This window comes from Maylandia zebra, linkage group LG7, assembly GCF_041146795.1.
Source record: "Maylandia zebra isolate NMK-2024a linkage group LG7, Mzebra_GT3a, whole genome shotgun sequence".
NCBI lineage: Eukaryota > Metazoa > Chordata > Actinopteri > Cichliformes > Cichlidae > Maylandia > Maylandia zebra.
Window position 1 is genome coordinate 47,490,191 of NC_135173.1, and position 18,865 is coordinate 47,509,055.

Genomic DNA, 18,865 nt, shown 5'->3' on the forward strand with positions numbered 1-18,865 from the left:
TGCCTTTGTACCTCAGGCTAACATAGGTGAAAACTGAAAATGTTGACTGTGTTAATGTGTAGCATGTCAGTGTGCTGAATTACAAATAAAACCAGAACTGCAACCCCTTTACTTTAACCAGTCCATTTAAACCATGTTTCAGCCACTTTTTAGGTTTCATGTCAGTCACATCAGCTTCACCACACAAAGCATGTTCACCAAAAATGAAACCCCACTAGCATGATAGAAGAACACAAAATGACTCATTATACATGCCAGTGATGGTCTTCACTGAGGCTGTGGAAATGCCTCATCATGGTTGAGATAAATGTGGTTGGAAAGACCCTGCCAGAGGGACGGCGCACGTGTGATCGATGACTACGTGAGGAATGAAAATCTTTCTTCTGAAAGCCCCTGGGTTAGATTCTCAAGTATTTAGATGGTGACGCACTTTCTAATCTAATCTTCAAAGTCAGAGGCTGTGAGGTCACCAGATGATATCACAACAAGTGCAGCTGTGCCATGTTTTTGACCTATTTTTATTTTTTTCGAGCCCCCTTATAACTGAAATTAGTTATTGCCGGTAACTGTTGATCCACTAACCTACACACAGCTATAACTGATACACTTTGGTTGATGCTTCTGTTCTCACCCAGAGTTATCGTGTATCGTTTCTTAGATGGTGACCAAGAGTGAGTGCTAAACAAATGACACAAAACTGAAACCGTACAAAAGTAAAGCCCCTTACTTATCACAAATCCACGGAACTAGAAACTGTTCTAGTTGAAATGTTTTAGAGATGTAGTCTAAAGTAAAGTTGCGACACTTTGCTGTCAAATATCTAAATATACAAAGTGAATTCTAAAAAATCTGCAACACTGTGTGAAATTTAAATAAATACAGAATGCGGTGACTTTGTAAATCTCATTAACTCATTTTTTTTAATTTATCATAGAGCATAAAAAATATTAAATGTTTAAACAGACATTTTATTGTTGCATGAAAAACATGAGCTCATTTTGAATTTGATGGCAACAACATCCCCTCTTCTGTCAACATCTGGAAGCGAGCAGACCAGCTACTGGGCTCTTTCTGGTTCTTGTCTGATATACGTAGGATCCTAGTTGTGTAAAAACTGGTGTTGCTCCAAATCATGCAGGACCCTTTATGCATAAAAGATTTCTCCAGTTTTTAGATGATATTATAGATAGGTGATGAAATATTTAAAGACTGTGCTATTTTAATTCTGCTCTTTTCAGTCCCATCACCTCAGATAAAGAAAATCAAAAACCCAGCTGATCAGTCTGCCTTTACAAACATCTGTCAAAAATGAATGAGTCTTTCTAAAGATCATACTGAATTCAAGGGTGATGCTCTAAGGCAACAAGTCGGTGCAATTTCTCCCCTCCTAGATACTCTCCAATTGACTATAAGTCGTGTTACTGAAAAGTGGAAGCATTTAGGAACCACAGCAACTCAACCATGAAGTGGCAGACCACGCAAAGTCAAAGAGCACGGGTCTGCTGAGGACTGAGGTGCAAAAATCACAGAAAAGTCACCAACTCTCTGCTGACTCACTAACTGCAGAGCTCCAAACCTCCTGCGGCATCAGCAGAAGAGTTGTGCGCCGGGGGCTTCAGGGCATGACGCAGCTCCTGTAGGTAATGTGCAAGAAGCCCAGTGCTGTCTGAAAAGGTGGGCAATACAAGTTCAGATGCACAGGATAAAATTATTTCATGAATTACTTAAAAAACAAAAACAAAAAAAAACAACTAAATTTCCCTGCTGTATGGTTCACATATATCATCTTTATCTGTGCTGTAGGTGCTGTATCAAAAATAAAATGTCTAAAAATGTCAAAAATAGAGACAACAGTTACCAGGGATGTACTTTTTTCCCCCCTACATGACTATTAGTAAGCGGCATTGACACTTTGATGGAAAATTTAATTCACACAGAAGCTAAAAATATGCCTGTGTAGTATGTGTCTATTTTTAGATTTGACTCTGATACTGGAGAAAACTCAAACTGCACCAATAGAGCGCTCAGGGTCGATTTCTAAACTTCATTAACTGACAAATACTTGCAAACAGGCAATAACAATAAGGCTAAGCATGCATTGAGCTCTCTTTTCAAAACCTTTAATCAAAAACTGCACAAGAAAGCAACATTTTATTGGCAGAAAAGAATATCAGTCTGACACATGTTCAGTTTTCTGGATTTGCAGGGCATGCGCTTTATTAACGTGGAGGTTTTGAAAAGAACACAAGCTGGAAAAAAATGATCATGAGGAAGCAAACATTGGCAAAACATGACAGTGTGATGAGGAGGAAGTGAAAGGGGAGCTCGGGGGGAAAAAAGGAGAAAGTTTGTGACTTTTTAAACAAATTTAAAAACATGGGGGAAAAAAACAAAACACTGTTCAGTTGAATGAAACCTGCTTGTTCAAGTGTCGGATTCACAGGGGATTCTGAAAAGTCAACAAGTGAAACAGTCGCCCAATCATAATTAAAGCCATGTTTTAAAATCAGTCACGTCCTCTTTAAACAGGCATCTGCGTGGAAATGTAAATAAGAAGCCAGTAAAGTACCTTTGTGCTGGTTGAACTGTAGCTGTAACCATGCGTTACTTTTTGTTTTGCTTTGTGTTTACCAGCAAAAGCACCTCAAAGGGGACTTAAAGTATGATGTAAATACCAACAGACATTTCAACACAATTTGTCTTCAGTCCTTTATACTTTCTGTCTGTTTCTGTGGAAGTGTTTTTAATCTGTTGTTTCTTGTCAACTTACCAAAAAAAGACTAATAAAATTAGTCAAAATATTTTTAAGCATTTCTAAACTGAATTTAATTTCAAGTAATAGGCGCCACTTGTGCAACCTGAAAGGTCCATGAAACTCATTATTGCTTTGCTTTGGGTAAAAGTCTGTGGCACTGGTACGCAACGTAAGTTACAACATGAAATCCACTGAATATCTTTATTACAGCATATTAATGTTTAAAAAATAAAGAGTGATATTAAAAGTTACATGTGTGCCACATTAAAATAAAGATTAACACTGCCTTCTAATCCTTAAGGAGATACATTAGTTATTTATACACTACAGCACTGTTCAGCAGTCTGTGGACAAACTGGAGAACGGCGGCTTTCATTTAAAATCCACAGGACCAATTGGAGCTCGAGGTCGGGGTGTCAAACATAAGGCCTGAGGACCATAATGGGCCCGGCAAAGACTTCAATGGACGGCTTTGGAAAAGATTGCATAGATTTGGAAATTTTTACTGTATTTTCATAAGTTTTGCAGCTTTTTTGACTCACACAGACCTCCCCCATTCCTACCACACCAAAGCAGTTAAGTAACAGATTCCTGTTTTTACACTATCAACCAAAAAAAACAAAAAAAAAAAAACGTGGGTCCACAGTTTAACAAAAGAGTAATTAACAAAACCTTTACGTTTTATAAATACAGGACAGTCTGGGCAACGTGCTACCACTTTTTCTGCAATTTTACACATTTATCATGTAGAAAAACGATCATGTAGTGTTGAATGTCAGGGATTAAATGTTTACTTAAATGTTTTTACTGGTCTGGTTCTCTTCAGATCAAAGTGGCCCGCAGCATAAAATGAATTTGACATCCCTGATTTAGGTAATTGCCTAAAAAGGCTCTACTTGTAAAGTTTCTTTCTCCAGAGGGGGGACACAATATGTTGCTAAATAAGAAAAGCAAAATTAATTAACAAAATTCTGCAAAATAAAGGGTGCAGCGTTGTGATGCTAATGAATGAAAAGGGTTTAAATACATTTTTATATTATACAGATCCAATAAACACTCAGCTACACAAACAACTCTTCTTCACAGCCAGCGGTTCCTCTTATATTAAACTGCTCAGTAATTCTACATTTAATAGAATAGTGATGAATCATTTCCCGGGCACAGACAAAAAACAAACAAACAAACAAAACAAACAAACAAAAAAAGCAGACCGCATTAAATGCAGCTCAAACTCCTTTTCCCTTTTCGTTTTATACTCTTTTATAAAATCTTTGAGAAAAGCGTTTATGAGGAACTTTTAACTCGAGACGTCAATTGGATACAGCCGCTGATAGGAAAACGAACATTTCTCAGCTTATTCTCAGTTGCACTTTGCCCTAAAGGAGCAGGACCTTTGTATACATGTGTACGTCACATCCAGGAGTCCAAACTGTTCGGACGCAACTTTACTGATTTTTTTTTTAAAGAAAAAAAAAAAAAAAAAAAAAAAAGGAGAACAACCATCTTTCAGGGGAGCAGTTTTTGGGCATCTGTGTTTAGGCGTCAGCTCTACACTCTCTACATCTCTACCTGTGTTAACGTTGCGTATCATTTCTGTCTGCAGTCAGTTCTGCTGGCACAACAGCGCCCCCTTGTGTCTGAGCCGCTATCGTTTCCTGTCAGCTGAATCAGTCACTGCTTTAGGTCACGACACCGTGAGCTCAAGCGAAAACAACAGACTGTGCCCACGCTGTACACATACATGGGGTGTGTATATATTCATACCACAAAGGGAAAAGATCAGACTTTCCTCACCATGCTTCCCCCTCCCGCTTCAAGTGTTTTCCAGCCTGACTCATGGTTTTCCGTTGATGCAGGAGTTCTTGCTGCGGCTCAGCCAGGACGGCAGGAGGCTGCGTGGTCTGGGCGGCCGGGCGGAGGCCTGCGCGAGGCGGATCATTCGCGGCGAACGCCACACCTTGATGGTGGAGTCGTCGCTGGCGGACAGCAGCAGCTCCTGGTCGGCGGGGCTGAACGCCACCGAGTTCACCACATCGTCGTGTGCCAGACGCGCCAGACAGATGTTGTAGTGACGGTCCCAGATGTAGCCGTGCTTGTCCTCGGCTCCACTACAGGTGGGAGATTGGAGGGTAAGTCAGAGCGGTTACCGAGCGTTTGATTTAGTGTGTAAACATTTGCAGTGAATATCAATTAAAACTGACAAACACATGAATACGTTTACTTTACTTTGAAATAGATCAAGGTAGTCCCCTGTGAAGCTGGAGCTGTGTGTGGTTACGCAGCGCTTTTACCTCATCAATGTTTCAATCAAATAAATCGTGAATAGTGAGTTTAACAAAACTGTGTTATACATATTTCTATTAAACCACAGAGTTCAGAATTTGAGTTATTCAGACATAAACATACAATCACAGCCCACAAACCCCTTAAAACAACAGCATATGATTATTAATATTTATCTATGAACACATTTTATTTCATTTATTTCATTTGTGTTTATCTACTAGGTTTTTTTTTGTCTTTTATTTATTCTTCTGTACACCACTTTGGTCCATGTGGTTGGTTTCAAGTGCTTTACAAATAAACCTGCTATAGTATCGTGTAGTATGGTACAGTATGCGGTATCGTATTTCCCTAAAATGCAAAAGATCACCAGTTTGGGACTAGGAGGAGACACCAACCGAGTCTCAGTTGTGGGTTTCTATCTTGTGAGAAATCTGAAGCAAATCAAACTTGCTGATATATCGGCTGTGGATCTACATTTTGTCTTATAGTGATAATGGGTGTCACTTCACTGCATCTATGAACCTTTGGTCTACCTCTTTTCTTCCTGCCTGGCAACTCTTCAACATCTACTGTCCGTTATGCCCACCATCTCTCCTCCGTACATATCCAAACCAGCTCAATCCGAGCTGTCCCTCTATCCTTGTCACTCTCAACAAAAATCTTCACATGCCATGGGAAATATTTGTTTTTATATAAGTAGTGGGGGAATAATATGGACAGTAAGTGGAAAATCTCTTCATGACAGCACCCATCATACTGAACAGATTCTTCTCGGTTTCGAGGGAAGATTTTGTTTCTGCTTCATTATTTTCTTTTTGCTCAAACTCACGACTGACACGTCCTGAGTGTAAACCTTAACATCCGAAAGCAGCGTCTTCATTCAAACGAGCTGTCTGATTACTGTTTTAAATTCTGACACACCCCTGTTACTAGAAATAACGTCATGTACAACTGACACACTGTGACGCACTGTGCCAAAACGAAAAAAAGGGAATTTCTTACATCCTGAGCAGTGAAATGGTGAGCACGTTTACCCAACACTGCAGTATCGCTTCCTTTTCTGTTGCCCAGTGGAGAGTGGCTCAAGTGTGAAAAACTTCTGTGTCTGAGGAATAAAATAACAAACACACCTGGCAACAAAGTCTCTGCTGACGTCCAGGAAGATGAAGAAGCACTCATCGTTGGGTGTGAAAGCTCGATGAGCGCGCAGGCTTCTTCTCTCCTCTCTCAAACTCTTCAGGTCAATCACGTGCAGGTCGATCTCCTCGGCGATGGGGGGCGGAGACATGGGGTCTGAGATCACACATCCAGCTGGCCAAGCCCGGCTATTAACATACAGGTATCTGACCAATGACAGAGGAGAAGTGATGTTAAACTAAAAAGCTGATACAGGATCAAATAAGCTCAAATGTTTCTCATTTAATTACCTGTGGTCTGGAGAAAGGCCCATGCCAATGATGTGACCGTGGATATCAATAACATGATCCAGGGAATCAAAAAACTCGTCTGAACTTCGCTCTTCGCCGAGAACAGGACCCGAAGTGGTCATCTGTTCAGGCCTGATTCGCTTAATGCCTGGAAAGTGAAAAAGGAGCTTCCAGGTGAGAGAGGGTTGGCACAATTTTGAGAAAATATCGCAGCGTTGCTGAATAACTTTGTTACCTATCTGGTGAGGGGAGTATGTAAGGCTGCCGGTGGTGAAGAGTAAGTACGTTTTGTCTTCCTCCCCAGACTCGGACGGCTCAGTGAGGCTGGGGTCAGGGGGCTTCGTGTAGGCTCTGCCCATCAACTGAGCCACCTGGGTCTCAATCTCCAGCTCCTTCTGCCCCACGTTTTTTCGGCTCTGGGAGGAAGAAGGAAAGTGCAACAAAAGAAATTGAATTTAAAAAATGAAAAAGCTAAAAAAACAAAACAAAAGCCAAACAGATTCTTTACATGTATAACGTGCTCCAGTCCCGACATGGTCGGCTGAGGGAGACGAGGACTGGGGAGGCCGTGACTTCTCGCTCCCCTCTGGCACTCTTCCTCCTCTTCTTGCTCCTCTTCTTCCTCGCTACCGGACGTTGCCAAGTCAAAGAGGAGAGGCTGGTGGTGGTGCTGCCCCTTCTGCCTTCGGGCCTGAGACTGAGCTTCATAGTCCAACAGCAAGTCCGGGTTATCGTGCCGCCGACAGTGGGCCACCATCACCGTGCGAATGGTGCTGGCGTTGATGTTCTGGATCTTGAAAAGGCGCTTGACCACGTTGACGTTCTCCGATTCGATATCCTGTTGCAGGAAAGGAACGTTTATTTTTTGTTTTTCCCCTGGAAACCCACCGCTGCACATGCTCACATATATTCATAACCACGAGCTCCTCGATTTTATTGAATTTGCTGAATATACGCAAGATTTTAGAGATGTGTGAGTCTGTGCTCCAAAACAAGAGCAAACCCACAGAGCACTGCCATATTAAAATTAAATAGAAACAAATATGTTTACAGTCTGCTGCTTTGAAAAAAAGAAAACAAACCAAATTTCTCAGAGTTATTGAAAGAAACCAAATGGATTAATACCTCACCAACAGTCTTTGATACTGAAAAAGAAAAATAACACCACCTTTCTACTAATGTGTGGATGCAATCTTTGTTTTCTCAGCTGTTGGGAGGTTTTTCCGCTCACGGTCATGTAAGCACCTACTTGATAACACACAAGATCCTGTTTTCTAGATCCTCCTCCTCACTTTCATAACCTGAGCCTTTAGTTTCTCTGCCCCAAAACTTTGGGATATGCCTACACCGGATCTCCGGACCATAAATCCCATGTATTCAGAACCGTTCATTATGACATGGCCTTAGTCTACAATCTATTGATCAGTTTTTACAGTTTAGTGGTTTTATGTGTTTTATTATCATTTAAGCGTGTATATGTTTTTAATTTCATAGACTAATGTAAGCTGTCTTTGAGGGCTTTTCATGATCTCAAACGCATCTTACAATTAGTTGCTTTCTACCTGTGCAAACACACTCTAGTTAGACTCACATGTTGACAGTGAAAATAGGTTAAATCAGGGGAAACACACATTTTCCACTCGACTACACATATTGCTCATTTCCTCCTTTATGATAACTGCATGGCAGATTTTATAATAATAATATCAAGGCTACAGTCTATGGTCTCACCTGGAAGGCTTTATTGAGCCAGAGCACAGAGCAGGATGTCATGTTGCCTATCCAGTGCAGGTTTCCAGATATCAGGTGGGTCTCATTCAGCCAGCAGCCAAAGACATCATAGGGCTTGTTCCTGACCCGCGACAACAGCGTGTAATTTTCTGTAGCAACGCATCGAATGGGGAGAGCGTCACAGAGAACACATTAATGAACAAATGCAGCTTAGACTAGCACGTGACGTTTTAAATGACTTGTCAGTTCGATGAGTAACCCTGAGCATAACCTCATAGTTGGAGAGTTGGATAATGAAGTTGGGTGAAAGCTCTTACACCATAAAATGTGACCAAAAATGGCATTTAACATGGAAGTTCATTCAGAAATGTAATCATTAATCGCAAAATTTTAAAAAAAGTATTTTTTCCTTCTTTGAGCCTGAACTATGTAAATCAAATCAAGCTATTTAATGATGTTCATGAGGTTTCAAAAGCAATTTGGAGTATTTCATGGTTCCTACCTAGACTGATGACAGCGATTTCTCCTGATGACGAGTGGTGTGGTCCCAGGTAGACACCCGAGACGAGCAGCAGGCTGTCATCAGCGTTGAACTGGGAGAACTGGGTGTAGCCCCAGTTAAACTGCCGCATGCTGGAGCTGTGCACCAAGGAGATATTACCATCTGGCCGCTCAGTGTCCCATAGCTGCACACAGGAAGAGAGAAGATGTGAGAGAATGTGCAGGATGGATATTGATAAGACTTTAGAGAAACCAACGCCACATCCATGGCATCTGAGGAAGAGCCTCAGAAAGGAGAGACATCTAAGGCAAGAAGAGGGGTCCCTATTTGCCTCCAACTCTCTCAACAACACCAACGACCAGGACAAGGGACCACGACCTTCCCCAGTCCCCCAAACCCCTGACAGGCCATCACCCTCCTCCCCCTCCCTTTCTCCCTCCTCCCCACACCTGAAATTCACTGAGGAGATGATGGAGCGGGTCAATGCTGGGCTCAGATCTACCCCCCCGTCCCAATCCCTTTTTGTCCCCCATAAACCCCCCACCAGAGCGGCCAAAGGTTCGCCATCGAGCCCCACCCTCAACAGAGCAATCGAAGTCACATTGCCCAGCCTCGCCCCCCTTAGTTCCTCTTCATGCCCTGTCTCCGCAGTCTGATGCGTGATGTGTGAAGGGTCCGGGCTGTGAGGATTATGGCAGTGATGACTTTTCCCAGGAGAAGCTGGGACCCTGTTTACTAGAAGGTTTTAAAATTTCTGTACTTTTAGGTGACAGGAGACATGTGGCCTGGTCAAAACACAGAGAGCTGCACTCTAAAAGATCTTTAAACATAGTAAACATACCTTGTGTGCCACAGACTGCTCCCAAACACGAGGGGACAAGTAATACCTCTAAAACACTTAAGTTGGCTTTATTAAACATTAGATCTCTAGCTGGGAAAACATTTTTAATTAATGATTTAATCACTGAGCACAGCCTTGATTTTATGTTTTTAACTGAAACTTGGTTGGACCAAAGTAACAGTGGAGCTGTTCTCATCGAGACGACCCCTCCTAACTACAGTTTTATCAGTGAGGTCAGGGCGAGCAGGAGAGGAGGAGGGGTTGCTGTCTTATTTAATGAATCATTTCAATGTAAGCAGCTATCTCCTGGAAGTTTTCAGTCTTTTGAATATGTGGCTTTACAGCTGAAGGCCCCATCCAAAGTTGTGTTTCTTAATGTTTACAGGCCTCCCAAATACTGCACAGACTTTTTTAATGACCTTAGTGAACTGCTGTCTGTGATCTGTGTTGATTTTGACTGTGTAATTATTGCTGGGGATTTTAACATTCATGTGGACAACCCTCAGGACAAAGGGACTAAAGACCTGAGTAACACTCTGGGCAACTTTGGGCTGACTCAGCATGTAACAGAGGCCACACATAATAGAGGACACACTCTTGACCTACTGATCTCCAAAGGCCTGAGCATTTCAAAGGTTACTGTGTCTGATGTGGGCCTGTCTGATCATTGCTGTGTTTTCTTTGAAAGTAAAATCTCAGCCCACACAAATATATCAACAACACTGAACACAGTAGTGCAATTTTTAACCAGGTCTTCCCATTAACACCTGACCTGTCCAGAGGGTCAGTCAATGAGCTCGTCAATAGCTTCAATGCTAACATGTTAAATGTAATGGACACTATTGCTCCCATTAAGGTGAAGGTTATCTCTGGAAGGAAAAAGTCTCCATGGAGAAACTCCACACTGGTGAAAAATGAAAAAAGAGAGTGTAGGAAAGCTGAGCGCAGATGGAGAAAAACAAACCTCCAGGTTCATTATGACATTTATAAAGAGAAACTTCACAATTATAATTTGCAACTGAGGAGTGCAAGGAGGTCCTACTTCTCTGACATCATCACTAAAAACAGCCATAATGCTCGGGTCTTATTTTCTACAGTTGACAGGCTAACAAACCCCCCTGTGTCAGTGGCAGCTGAACTTCATTCGACCATGGCCTGCAATGACTTTGCCAAATTCTTCACTGAAAAAATCCAAAAAATTAGACAAGCAATTGGTACATCAACAGCAGATCCAGGATATGTACTGTGTCCACCAAAAAACTGTTTAAACACCATGAAACAGTTTCACCCGATTAACAGCAAAGACCTGGAGGACATCTTAGGTAAACTGAACTCCTCCTCCTGCTGTTTAGATGTCCTGCCAACAAGTTTTTTCAAAAAGGTCTCAAAGACTTTAGAGTCAGACCTGTTACAGATCGTCAACTTTTCTTTATTATCAGGTGTGTTTCCAGAATCACTAAAAACTGCTGTAATCAAACCTATACTGAAAAAGGACAATCTTGACAAGACACAAATGAACAACTACAGGCCGATCTCAAATCTCCCGTTTTTAAGTAAGATCATTGAAAAAGCAGTTTCTCAACAGCTCAGTTACTTCTTAAAACAGAATAATTGCTACGATGCCTTCCAGTCAGGTTTTAGACAGAACCACAGCACTGAAACCGCTCTGACCAAAGTGTTTAATGACATATGTCTGAATACAGACAGTGGAAAAATGTCAGTCTTAGTTTTACTGGATCTCAGTGCAGCATTTGATACAGTTGACCACAACATATTACTCAAACGACTGGAGAACTGGACAGGTCTTTCAGGAACTGTACTAAACTGGTTCAAAACATACGTAGAAAACAGGAAATACTTTGTATCAATAGGTAACTTCACATCTGAGCAGACAAGTATCACATGTGGAGTTCCCCAAGGTTCCATCTTGGGACCCCTTCTGTTTAACATCTACATGCTCCCACTGGCACAGATTATAAACAACAACAAAATAAACTATCACAGCTATGCAGATGACACACAAATATATATCACAATGTCACCAGGAGACCGAGACCCTGTACAGGCTCTTGGTAAATGCATTGAGGAAATCAATGACTGGTTGTGCCACAATTTTCTCCAGCTAAACAAAAACAAAACTGAGGTAATAGTCTTTGGCGCCAAAGAAAAACGATTACAGGTCACCAGAGAACTTCAATCTATACATCTAAAAACCACAAACCAGGCGAGAAATTTGGGTGTAGTGATGGATGCAGACCTAAACTTAGAAAAACACATTAAGACAATAACAAAGTCAGCTTACTATCACCTCAAGAATATATCAAGGATAAAAGATCTGATGTCTCAACAGGACCTGGAAAAACTAGTCCATGCATTCATCTTTAGTAGGCTTGATTACTGTAACAGCATCTTTACAGGTCTACCTAAAAAATCAGTCAGACAACTACAGCTCATTCAGAACTCTGCTGCTCGAGTCCTCACTAAGACCAAAAAAGTGGACCACATCAGTCCAGCTCTGAGGTCCTTACACTGGCTGCCTGTCCGTCAGAGGATAGACTTTAAAGTTCTGATGCTGGCCTATAAAGCTCTGAATGGTTTAGGACCAAAATACATCAATGACCTCCTGACCCAGTATGAACCATCCAGATCCCTCAGGTCATCTGGATCCGGTCTTTTATCAGTTCCCAGAGTCAGAACCAGACACGGAGAAGCTGCATTCAGCTTTTATGCTCCTTATATCTGGAACAAACTCCCAGAAAGCCTCAGATCAGCTGAAACACTCAGTTTATTTAAATCCAGGTTGAAGACTCACCTATTCTCAGCTGCATTTGAATAAAGCACCAAATCCACACTTTAAGCTTAAATTTCAAAACTTACATTTAACTACTGATTTTATCTACTGTTCTGATTTTATATACTGTTGTTTGTTTGTTAATTAGTTAGTTAGTTTGTTTGCTTGTTTTAATCAATTTTAAATCATGCTTTTTATTTGTTCTTGTTTCTAATGTCTCTGTAAAGCACTTTGAATCACCTTGTTGTTGAATTGTGCTATACAAATAAACTTGCCTTGCCTTGCCACTATCGGTTTTGCTCACAGGGCTGAATATTTAGCAAGTCCCTCGTCTATTCTTGGTAATATTCTGTGAGAAATAAAAAAATGGCCTATGCAAGCTTTCAGCATCACCATTTCTATAAAAACTTCTTAGAGCACGAAACTTTTTGACACTACTCATCATTTTCCTTGAACCACTGCAGTCACAGATGAGACTGATCACTGTTAGACAAATAAATAAAAACCAACATAATTTTTTTTCTAATTAATCACGACTCTACGAACAGTATTTAACCAAAAAATAGAAATATTTTGTCCCAGAAAGTTGACTCTGTTCATCTGGATGAAGCGTTTTCAGTGGGAAGCGCTGGATGATTGAGCAGGAATCATGACTAACTCTCCACTACACTTCTATTCGTCCTCTCAACACTGTATTTTTTTCTTTGCGTGATGGTATTGAGTACTTCAGTTGTGCCATTGGTTGTCCACTAATTTCCGCGAGCACTGCTGCATACTTTGCACTTTATGGCCTGGAGTAATACTCACTATGTATTTGGACAGCAAGACATTGCTGCACAGGTAGTCAGACATTTTTCCCTTACTCTGTTTGCACTGTTTGTGCAAGTTGCCACTGATCTTCTGCAACAACCCCCCCAGATGAGTAAAATACCTAAAATTGAGTAAAAGTGTCCCCTTGTCCTCCATAGACAATAAGAAACCTCAGCAGCATATCTTACCTTAACAGTACAGTCTTTTGAGCAGGAGGAGAAGCGGTGACCCCGATGAGAGAAAGCCAGGTGAAGGACTTGGTCGGTGTGCTCTCTCAGAGTTTGAACCTCCACACAGGGGATGCAGTCAAACAGACGCTTGAACTCCCTGTACCACGATACAGCCGCTGCACACAGGCAGGTTTTGGAATTAATGAGAGAGCATTTCAGCAGTAACTAAATTCCTCTCAGAAACAAATAAATAATAAAGATATTTACCAGGGTGCCGGGGTACCAAGCGGGGAATGCGGTAGTAGCTGTAGAACAGCTCCCTCCACAGGAACTCATCTCTGGAGACAGCCAGCCACTGTCGGCAGGTCAGACCAGCTCTCAGCACAGCATCATGGGGCAGACGCAGAAAGATCTCCAACACCAGGCTGTCCGGCAGAACTGGGCCACACTCCATCCTAACATCCTGAGTAACACGCACACACGGGTATAGTATAGTGCTGTGCAAAGGTTTCAGGCACAAAGTATAAAAGAGCCAACTTTTTATGAAGCTTTTTGGTTTTGTGTTTGAGCAGTCTGTGTCTGCATTCAGGTTAAAAAAAAAAAAAAATCTGCTAGGATACCAAAATAGGGAACTCATTTGTCGATGTGCATCTTGAAATCATCAAAACAGGAAGTCTTGTCTCAGATATCTCTGGCCCGGAAATATTGACCATTGTCTCCAGAGGGAAAAATTAGCTGATGGATTCCCGGACTGCTACATATTAGGTGATGATGATTAATTAGTCCCTGTTGTTGTTAGAAAAATTAGCAGCAATATTATATCTCAGGGTTTCATCTGAATATAAGCCATTCTCTGACTAATAGCAAAGAGGTTTTGGCCAGAGAAAAACCACAAGGACAATGATTAAAAAAATAAATTTTTAAGCACTTTAAATGAGGTTTGTGGAGTATTTCCCAAGAGGTAAGAGATGGGGGTACACCCTCAACAGTCTACACGTCCGTAAAGTAAACTTAAAATATATTTTTGATCATTAAATGGTCAGAAATGGCAGGAAAATGTACAGAATTGCAACTTTATCTTGACCAATCACGCTTATCTATGTGGTCTAACTCCAAAAGCCCATTTTAAGCCAGGAAGGAAACTGGACAGTTTCTGTGAGCTTCTTTCAACTCCAAATTAAAGCTGTCCAAACAAATATTTTTATGACTGCACATTTATAATCCTTTTTATGTTATCCATGTGAGTATATTGCATTTTATATTCTATTTGCTGCATTTTGGTTGAGAGTCAACCAAGGATAAAAAACCTCATTCACTGCTTTATAAAACACACAATGTAAAATAAAGACATCACTCAGGCTCCATGAGATTAACTCCTATTCTGACTCCAGTCAGTTGCGATATGACTGAAATTCTATTTTTATTATTTATTGCACGAGCTATAAAGAACAAATACAGATCCAGCTTCTAGCATTAGCGTTTTCTGTTCATTTCAGCTCAATTATAATGAAAATTTCAGCTACACTTTTAAAATAAAATAACCAGTCAGGGTGCTGCATATTTTTGTGGCTCCACCATTAATGAGATTATCTGAAGCCAGACAGCTGTTGACAGCTGTTGCAGCGCAAAGACAGCGGCCCATTAAAGACATCATCGTGATGTCAGTGAACCTACGACCTGCCCTCTTCCTTAAAACCTGCTTTATTTGCAGAATTTTGAAAGGAAGGGGGAGCTGACATGTCGAGTCCTCTTCACAGCAGCTGGAACAGGGCCATGTTAGCGTGGCATTTCCTTACATCACAAAAGTGCAAAACGGAAAATTTTACGTGAACTGAGTTTTTAAAAATGTGATCGACACCCTCTCCAACTTTGGAGTAAACGTCCCCAGCTCTTCCGTGAGGGACCGTCGTGAAACGATGACCTAACATGGACATTTTATGTCGGGTACTATGTTTACAGTGAAATCAAACCAGTCTAGCCTTCCTCCTCACAAACCGGACATCTGTAGAAATACGTTGTAAGTAATAAACGTTTGTATTTGTTTGCCAGTCTAAATTGGAAAAGAGTTTCGTTTTCAGCTACTGCAGAAGACTATGTAGCTAGCTTTAAGCGAGCTAACTTATTAAGAATGCAGCTAGCTGTTAGCTGACATTTGTTTTCAACTTTTAGCTGCGCCCGGCAACACTCAATATTGACTGCTAGCTGCTAATTTTACAACTAAAAGCTTTCGTTGACTAATTTAAAGAGCCTCGCTTCATACAGGTTTAATGACACAACCCACCTGCTGGATCAGAGTATGTTGGAGAGAAAAATCCAACGGCTAGCCAGCGCTAAACGCTAGCCACAGAAAATGACAACAATCCTGCAGCAGCTACGAGACGGACAGACGCTACTAATAGATGGCAGAATAATCGATACACACACAGAGGAACTTTAACGTATGCAGTCCGACAGAAGAGTTCGGAAAAATTGATTTAAAAGTCAAAAGTAAAGATAAAGAATAAATGTTGTGTCATATTGAGATTACTAAAGCAACTCTATTTTATTTAACTGCATAATCGTTTTCTTCTTCTTTCAGCTTCTCCCTTTAGGGGTCGCCACAGCTGATCATCTGCATCACTCTAGTATCCTGTTATGTCACACCAAACCTCTGTATGATCTCCTTCTGTGGTCGTCCTCTTTTGTTTGGCAGCTTCATCATTAACATCCTCTGCACATGTCAGCCTTGTCTTTCTAATTGTGTCTCCAAACCCCCCAACCCGCTGAGATACTCCTCTAATCTTAACATCTCAGGTCTCACTGTCATCTTGTAAGCCTTTGCTTGCTGCTATCTATCAGTCACAAGTCAACCCTGACACTCGTCTCCACCCACCTCCACCTTTTGTCTTCACCACTGTCTCCTGCTCATTCGCACACATGTATTCGGTTTTGCTTCGACTGACTTTTATTCCTCTTCTCTCCAGAGGACACCTTCACCTTTCCATGCTCTCTTCCATCTGCTGTGACCGTTCATCAACTCCTCAAAGTCCTCCTTCCACCTTCCTGACACACACTTTTCTCTCTTTCTTTCTTTAATCACGCAAAGCTGCTGCTAATCCTTTCCAGCTCGATCCCTCTGTCTAACCAATCGATGCAAAATCTTTTGTCTCCTTCCTTAAGACATAAAAGTAACTTCAACAAAGTTAACTCGGCCTGTTCAGCATTTACACTTAGGATATTTTATGACTCATATCATCATCATCATCATCTCCAACTCTGAATTTGATATGTTTAGTTAGATGAGAGACAGAGAAGAAAACTCAGTTTCTGCCAATAGACATAACACTTTTTTTGGGTAGTTTTTTACTCTTGTTTATGTTTTTTTTTATGTAAAGTGATGCAACACACACAAACAGACATACACAAATAATGTGATTGTTTTGATGAATGCAAAAAGAGAAATGCAAAAAGAAAACTCATAAAAGAAACTGTTCACTTTATTTCTCCAACATTGTTTCAGCTCTAAGATTTATGTTGACATGGTGACGTTGGATGGAAAATTAAGAAAAAGCTGATGGAAAACTTTTTTCATATGTGTGTAAAAATATACACCACCCCTATAAAAAGCCATTTTATTAGCATCAGTAAATTATCTCATTTTCTTTTCTTGCCCATGAAGTAAGCAGACAATGGAGAAATGAAGGGCAGTAACAGGAGTGGTGGCTCGTGGTAAACTGACACCCCAGTTGTGTACTGAAGCCTGTGTGACTGAAAAATAGCTGAGTCATTAGGTTGGCACTGTCGCTGCACATATAACACTGACTACTGACCAGCTACACAAGATCTGACACCCCAAGACTGACCGGTGAAGAAAACACTGACGTGGAGCCATGCTGTGACTGATATGTTCTGGTAAGATTTTAAATTTCCCTAGATTTTTTCCTAAAGTTTTAAACATAAAGATTTATTAATGAATATATTTATTAATTAAATAATGTGAGTAATGCATTTATTTTTGTTTAGATAAGCAACATTTTCACCGCTTTTTTTTATGTTTTATTTTTTTAATGAAATAAAGATGTAAAACATAGACATGCATCCTGGGTGAATGTGTTAATGGCATATGTCAATGGAGCTTGCAAAGGAAAGCGTCTGGACTTCTTTAAGTTGCTTGAAGACGTTTCACCTCTCATCCGAGAAGCTTCTTCAGTTCTAAGGTCAAATGGTGGAGAGTCCCAGATATAAACCTAGTGGGAGTTTCCCCCCACAGAGGGACAAAAGGACCCCCTGATGATCCTCTAATCGCCTGAGCCAATGGTCAGTGGTCAATGGTAACTTTATGTGTGAAACTGGGTGTGGGTCCCAATCAGCCAGAGTTTCGGGTGTGTTCATTGTGAAACCTGGCCCCACCTTATGCGAATTCCTGAGATCAGATGGCCCAGGATGTGAGTGGGCGTTAAGGCGTCTGGGGAGGGATCTCAAAACTGGATTATAGATGGCAGAGAGTTGGTGTCGTAAACCCCCGCCTCTGTTCAAAGATGGTCGCTCACAGTGGACATAGATGGCTTCTTTCACTCCTCTTTCAAACCATCTGTCCTCTCTGTCCAAAATGTGAACATTGGCATCCTCGAAAGAGTGTCCTTTATCTTTTTCTTCAAGCAACTTAAAGAAGTCCAGACGCTTTTCTTTGCAAACTCCTTTGACTACGATGACCTGGATGACTGAGAACCTTCACAGACATATTGCTGTTAATGGCATATGTTACACCTGATAGGGATCAGTTTACCTGCTGCACCATTATCTCAGCAGAAGAGGCTAGGCTAATGCTGCAACAGATAACAGACAGATAAAGTTTCTGTCTTTATTTAGCGCTGCACAATGTGGCTGCCTGGGTCGTGTCTTGCTGTTGCTCCTCAGCAAAGGACGGGACATCATCAGGAGAGGCATACAAGTGTAAAGGTGTTCATCATTGGGTAACATGGTATCATTTCAGAACAATAATCTGCAGAGTTGTCCTAAACATGCTGTTACTTACCTCGTTCTCCAGGAAAGCAAGTGTGGACAGTGTCTGATGATGCAGCGACATCCAGTCAAAAGCCTTCCTAATTCCTCTCAGCGGTGCGGAGAGGAACGACAGCCACATTTTCTCCACCCGGACACCCTGCAAAGTGTTTAATCTCCGCTCTGGTCTGACTTTGTGTTGCTCTGTGCTTGTTATAATGATGACTTATCTAAAAACTCCTGTTTGGGAAGCTGGATAATGTCTGACAGCTGACAAATACAGCAGCATCAGTCAGGTCATCATGTCACATCATGACTTTAACCAATAAAGAGTTGTGCAGGATGTTTCATTTTGTATTTCCTGGTGTGTTTCCAGTAAAGTAGTGATTTCTAGTATTTGTCAAAAAAAAAAGAAAAGAAAAGAAAAGAAGAAAGACGATTGCTTGTACAAAGTGAGGCTGCAATCAGTTTTCAGTAAAGTGACTTTTATTTATCGAGCTAAAAAGTGTCACTGACATAAAAATTGTCTTTTTCTAGAGAGATCTGGCCAAGAGTGGGGCAGAAAATGCAAC

General features: G+C 41.1%; 1 protein-coding gene and 1 long non-coding RNA gene across 4 annotated transcripts; one reads left to right on the top strand and one right to left on the bottom strand.

The window, feature by feature from the left end:
• Positions 1 to 2,185: 2,185 nt before the first annotated feature.
• On the bottom strand, positions 2,186 to 15,725 carry fbxw5 (F-box and WD repeat domain containing 5). The gene is made up of 10 exons (XM_004538017.4): positions 15,595 to 15,725; positions 13,581 to 13,776; positions 13,332 to 13,489; positions 8,702 to 8,885; positions 8,200 to 8,348; positions 6,977 to 7,306; positions 6,704 to 6,884; positions 6,469 to 6,616; positions 6,172 to 6,384; positions 2,186 to 4,863 (listed from the first exon to the last, which is right to left on the bottom strand). Exons 2-10 carry the CDS (start codon positions 13,765 to 13,767, stop codon positions 4,590 to 4,592), a joined length of 1,824 nt encoding a protein of 607 aa, XP_004538074.1. The 5' UTR covers positions 13,768 to 13,776; positions 15,595 to 15,725; the 3' UTR covers positions 2,186 to 4,589.
• Positions 15,019 to 18,636, top strand: LOC105940771 (uncharacterized). Of its 3 annotated transcripts, XR_001167433.3 has the most exons (5): positions 15,019 to 15,330; positions 15,892 to 15,965; positions 16,972 to 17,204; positions 18,162 to 18,251; positions 18,340 to 18,636. It is a non-coding gene; the product is annotated as an uncharacterized LOC105940771 (long non-coding RNA). The 3 variants fall into 3 exon arrangements; XR_003024440.2 differs by having other exon boundaries at positions 15,892 to 17,204; XR_013099515.1 differs by lacking the exon at positions 15,019 to 15,330 and adding an exon at positions 15,701 to 15,800 and having other exon boundaries at positions 15,892 to 17,204.
• The last annotated feature ends 229 nt before the right edge of the window (positions 18,637 to 18,865 follow it).